At 38.6% G+C, this 4,715-nt stretch overlaps 1 protein-coding gene across 1 annotated transcript; it reads right to left on the reverse strand.

Annotated features, from left to right (window-relative positions):
* Positions 1 to 631: 631 nt before the first annotated feature.
* On the reverse strand, positions 632 to 4,457 carry LOC103717952 (probable leucine-rich repeat receptor-like protein kinase At1g35710). The gene is made up of 3 exons (XM_039118871.1): positions 2,278 to 4,457; positions 1,602 to 2,220; positions 632 to 1,036 (listed from the first exon to the last, which is right to left on the reverse strand). Exons 1-3 carry the CDS (start codon positions 4,255 to 4,257, stop codon positions 678 to 680), a joined length of 2,958 nt encoding a protein of 985 aa, XP_038974799.1. The 5' UTR covers positions 4,258 to 4,457; the 3' UTR covers positions 632 to 677.
* Between the last annotated feature and the right edge of the window lie 258 nt (positions 4,458 to 4,715).

Genomic DNA, 4,715 nt, shown 5'->3' on the forward strand with positions numbered 1-4,715 from the left:
AAAATTCAATCATCAATATGCTGACGATTGACATTTAGGATACAAATCCCAACAGTCCAAGTCCAAGAAACCATACAATCCAATACTGGTCTAATAAATAAACCTAATCCAGTACAATTCTAGTTTAAATAGAGCATCCAGACAACAACTAGCCCAACCTAAATGGCCAACTGCATTTTTTTCCCCCAAAATTCCTGACAAAAACATGTCAGTTCTCATATTTTCTTGGTAAATGTGAGTGCCTACTTACAAGTATATCGCTCCGTGGGAAACACAAATCCTATGGTTGGCAGGTTTCTATTGTGCCAGATTGACAAGATATTATTACCTACACTGCATGCACCACGGCGCACAGTAATCAATCACGGTCGTTGATTTCTGTGGGCTTCATTCATCGAATACTTCTATCATCATAGGAATCAGTGATTGTCACTGGCTGCAAGCATGGTCATATTAGGACCAGGTCAATAAAATGCTTGAGTATAAATTAATTGTTTTGACAACTCAGTCAAGATAACTTTACAATTTCCAATACTAAAAGCATGAAGGGATCTATCCGTTGGTTGATATGAATCTACTGCATAAAGAATCATGTTCTGCTAACTCTCGTGAACCGAAAAAAAGAGATAAACAATATATTAAATGATGGCTATTTTTTGCAAAATATCTATTTTCTATCATACCTTGACATGGATTAGGTGACATAACTTGATCATGTCCAAAGGTTGGGAGTTTGGTCGTCCCCCGATGGTAGATAGCTGTTGAGATACATTTCGCATCGTCGGACGAGAATGCGGGTTGTTATCCAAACACTGAAATGCTGTCATAACTACTGCAACTAACTCATTTGCAGCTTGAGTTGTAAGAGGTGGTAATCGCGGGTCTAATATATCTTTCAGAAAGGTGTTTTCACCGACCGGAGAAGATAAAGTAGAGATGAGATCTCCTGGATGCTTTCCCATTACAATCTCAAGTGCAATTACTCCAAAACTATATACATCACATTTCTCGGTAACCCTCAATGTGTATGCAAGCTCTGCAACAGACAAGAAAAAATATATAATCAAATTTTTATTGTCAACCACTTCTAATAGAGCTAGTTACATCGATTTAATTAGCTCTAGAGTCCACTTGTAATTGCAACATAAGGTATCTGATTTAATATAAAAAGTTCAGAGCATTCTCAATTGTGTTTGTCCCTCACAAAAGCAAGTCAGCATGTAATCAATAATTTACTATGTATTACATAGTCTAGTACAAATTATAGCTTTGAAAATGTAATAGTATTAAAAGTTAAACAAACACATCTTCATGTCAACTTGGTCACATGAATGTCATGGAGAATAACATGTAATTAGCTAATCCTAATAAGAACAAAAAAGAAACAATAACTCTTTTTGAGGAAAAATATTGTGTCTCTTTAACGAGCATGGAAGTGTGTAATGCATTGATAAGTTACCACGGTCATAGCTATGTTACCTTTTTTTCTATAGAGATAAACCTAAAGATGCTCTTAACATATCTCGAACAATGTATTAAAAAATATAAACAAATTTGTAACGCCATTGTTCTTACATTACAAACAAGGAATTGCAGCATACCTGGGGCCAAATATCCTCGTGTGCCTGCAAGCATACTCCAATTAGATGAATCAGGCTTTAGAAGTCTAGCAATACCGAAGTCCGAAATACAAGCCTTGTATTCTGAATCAAGTAGAATATTATTACTTGTTATGTCTCGATGCACTAATGGCGGAGCGCAATCATAGTGCATGTATGATAGAGCATGACCAATATGTTTTACAACATCCACTCTTTTGGACCAATCCAATTCAGCGGCACCTTCACTTCGGAGAATATTTGCCAAGCTTCCTCTCTCCATGTATTCACAAACAAGAAACTTATGTCGAGCACTAGAGCAAAAACCATAAAGCTTCACAATATTCCGATGTTGGATATGGGTCAGTGCACGTATTTCGTTCCAAAAAGTTTGCTTGTCGGGTGTGTTTTCAATTTCTAATTGATGAAATTTCTTTACAGCAACCAACTTGCTGCTTGGCAGCAGTGCTTTGTAAACACTGGAAAATGCTCCAGTGCCAATGCAGTACTTAGCATCAAAATCCTCTGTTGCTTGAATGATGCCATTGTATACATCTTCTCCATTGAAGTTCCAAATAGAGAATCCCCCTTCTTCAATACTTGCATTATTTATCGCATATTTCTTTCTTCTAATAATTAGGAAAGCAAATAAAACAAATATAAATAAGATACTAGGAACAGTAATTAACAAGAGAAGTTTGTGGTGCTTATTTGAATCATCTTTGCTGGTTGTAAACGAGCCACATGAAGGCAAACCTTTCACTACACCACACAAACCCTTGTTGTGGGTGAACCACATCACTGGAGCATTCTGAAAAATTCTGTTATTGGGTAGTGGGCCTTCTAATTCATTGTATGATAATTCTACAGATAACAAGCTAATCATATCACTCAAAGATGATGGAACATGACCGGTCAGCTTATTGTGTGATAGGTTCATAACTTCTAGCTTATTCAGTTTGCCAAATTGTGATGGTATCTCTCCAGTAAATGAGTTGTAGCTTAGATCTAGGAAGACTTGTAGGTTTACTAGATTTCCAATTTGAAAGGGAATGCTTCCATTAAAATGATTGTTTCCAAGCTTTAGCGATTGAAGTTTTATGCAGTTGCCTAATTGTTCTGGTACCCTTCCTCTTAGTTGATTTGCTGACAGATCGAGAATCTCCAAATTAGATAGTTCTCCAAATTCTGGATATACCTCTCCAACAAGTTGGTTATTGCTCAAAGTCAAGTTATATAGATTAGTTAACTTGCTCAGATCCTTCGGAATCTCTCCTGATAGATAGTTCGAGGAAAGGTCAAGTTCTTGTAGTCCTGTCAACTTTCCAAGTTCTGCTGGTATGCTTCCTGTAACCTTGTTGCTGGAGATTCTTAAGAGTGACAAATTATGACATCCTCCCCAATTTGGTGAGAGCTTACCAGATAGTCTGTTGAAGCTTAAATCGATGTACCAGAGATGTGGATACACTCCAAGATTTTTAGATACATCCCCGGATAGTTGGTTCTGCTGAAGTCGGACAGTGCTCAGGCTTGTACAATTTGTCAAGCTTTTGGGAATCGGACCTTCAAAATGGTTGTTGCTCAAAACAAGATAATATAGAACTCCTCCTTTGCATATGTCATGGGGTAAATTGCCAGAAAAATTGTTGTTCATCAATTGGAGAAGTTTCAAATTTGTAATATTGTTAAATTCCTGAGGCAAATAACCAGATAGTCGATTGTTGAATAAGCACAAATTAGTAAGATTGGTTAAGCTTCCAAAAGATGGAGGGATTGAGCCAGAGATCTGATTTTCAAAGAGGTACAAGTGTTCAAGCTTGGTTAGATTTCCTATATTAGCAGGGATTGAACCATTTAAAAGGTTGGTATAGATTTCCAAATCTCTCAAGCTTATCAAGTTTCCTAATTCATGAGGAATTGATCCAGAGATCTGATTTTCAAAGAGGCACAAGATTTCAAGCTTGGTTAAATTTCCTAAGCGAGTGGGGATGGAACCTACTAAACTATTTTGTTGAAGTGATAGCCCAGTTAACTTCACTAGATTTCCTATTTCATGAGGAATTGATCCAGAAAGATGATTATCCCAAAGACCGAACCAGTCAAGCTTGGTCCAGTTTCCCAAGCTAAGAGGGATGAAACCTGTCAGATTGTTATAACCCATGTCTAAATAAACTAGGTTTACGAGATTCCCTAATTCAGGAGGGATGGAGCCAGATATCCCGTTGTTGGAGCAATCCAATAATTGAAGCCGGGTTAAATTTCCCAAAGTGGGAGGGATGGAACCTGTAATATGGTTGGTGTAGATTGTCAACTCCAAGAGATTCCCAAGCCTTCCTAATTCCTTTGGGATGGTACCTGAAAGGTTATTCTGGGATAGGTATAAGAAGTTAAGCCTTGTCATATTACTTAGCCAAAGAGGAATAGAACCACTTATCTGATTCTCACTAAGATTGAAAGAGTTGAGCTTTGTCAGAGAGCTGATCTGTAGTGGAATTGTCCCTATGAAGTTATTAGTGCAGAGATCAAGAGAGGCGAGCTTCGAAAGAGAAGATATTGTGGGAGGGATGCTTCCATAGAGCTTGTTGAATGTGAGGTTGAGACTGGTAAGTGATGACAGGAGGGAGAAGTTGAGGGAAATCAACGTTCCTGCCAGACCCATATGGGCCAGATTCACCTCTGTGATCACATGTCGGCCTCGACGTGTGACGCTGCATGCGATTCCAGTCCAGTTGCATGGACTAGTGTTGAGGCTCCAAGATTCAAGTGATCCTTGGCTCTGGAGGCTGGCTTTCCACTGGAGGAGGGTCCTCCCTTGGGATGCAAGTGAAGTTGATGCCAAGGCAAGAAGAAATGAAAGGATTGGAAACAGAAGAAGGGTGGAGAGGAATTTTGGAGGTGACATAGCTAAGGTTCTGATAGGCCCAAGGTGTTTCAAAGTTATTGTAGTTGTTGAGAGAGAGTTCGTGGCCTTTTATAGCCACCATCTAGTTGCATATTCCTTTGCGCATGTCTACCGTAAGGGACAGGTGATAGAAATTTTTGTGATGCTTTGAATGTTTCAAGCTGAACAAGGGTTGGCGGATAGTGACTTTACCCAAACCCTACGAAACTGGACTG

This window comes from Phoenix dactylifera, unplaced genomic scaffold, assembly GCF_009389715.1.
Source record: "Phoenix dactylifera cultivar Barhee BC4 unplaced genomic scaffold, palm_55x_up_171113_PBpolish2nd_filt_p 000432F, whole genome shotgun sequence".
Classification (NCBI taxonomy): Eukaryota; Viridiplantae; Streptophyta; class Magnoliopsida; order Arecales; family Arecaceae; genus Phoenix; species Phoenix dactylifera.

Bases quoted from the DNA above. Each gene is read 5' to 3' on its own strand.
- LOC103717952 (XM_039118871.1), bottom strand. From the start codon at position 4,257: ATGGGTCTGGCAGGAACGTTGATTTCCCTCAACTTCTCCCTCCTGTCA. The intron at 2,221-2,277 runs GTTCCTAGTATC...ATTAGAAGAAAG, and splicing joins AACTTCTCTTGTTAATTACT to AAATATGCGATAAATAATGC. The intron at 1,037-1,601 runs GTATGCTGCAAT...TGTCTGTTGCAG, and splicing joins ACGAGGATATTTGGCCCCAG to AGCTTGCATACACATTGAGG.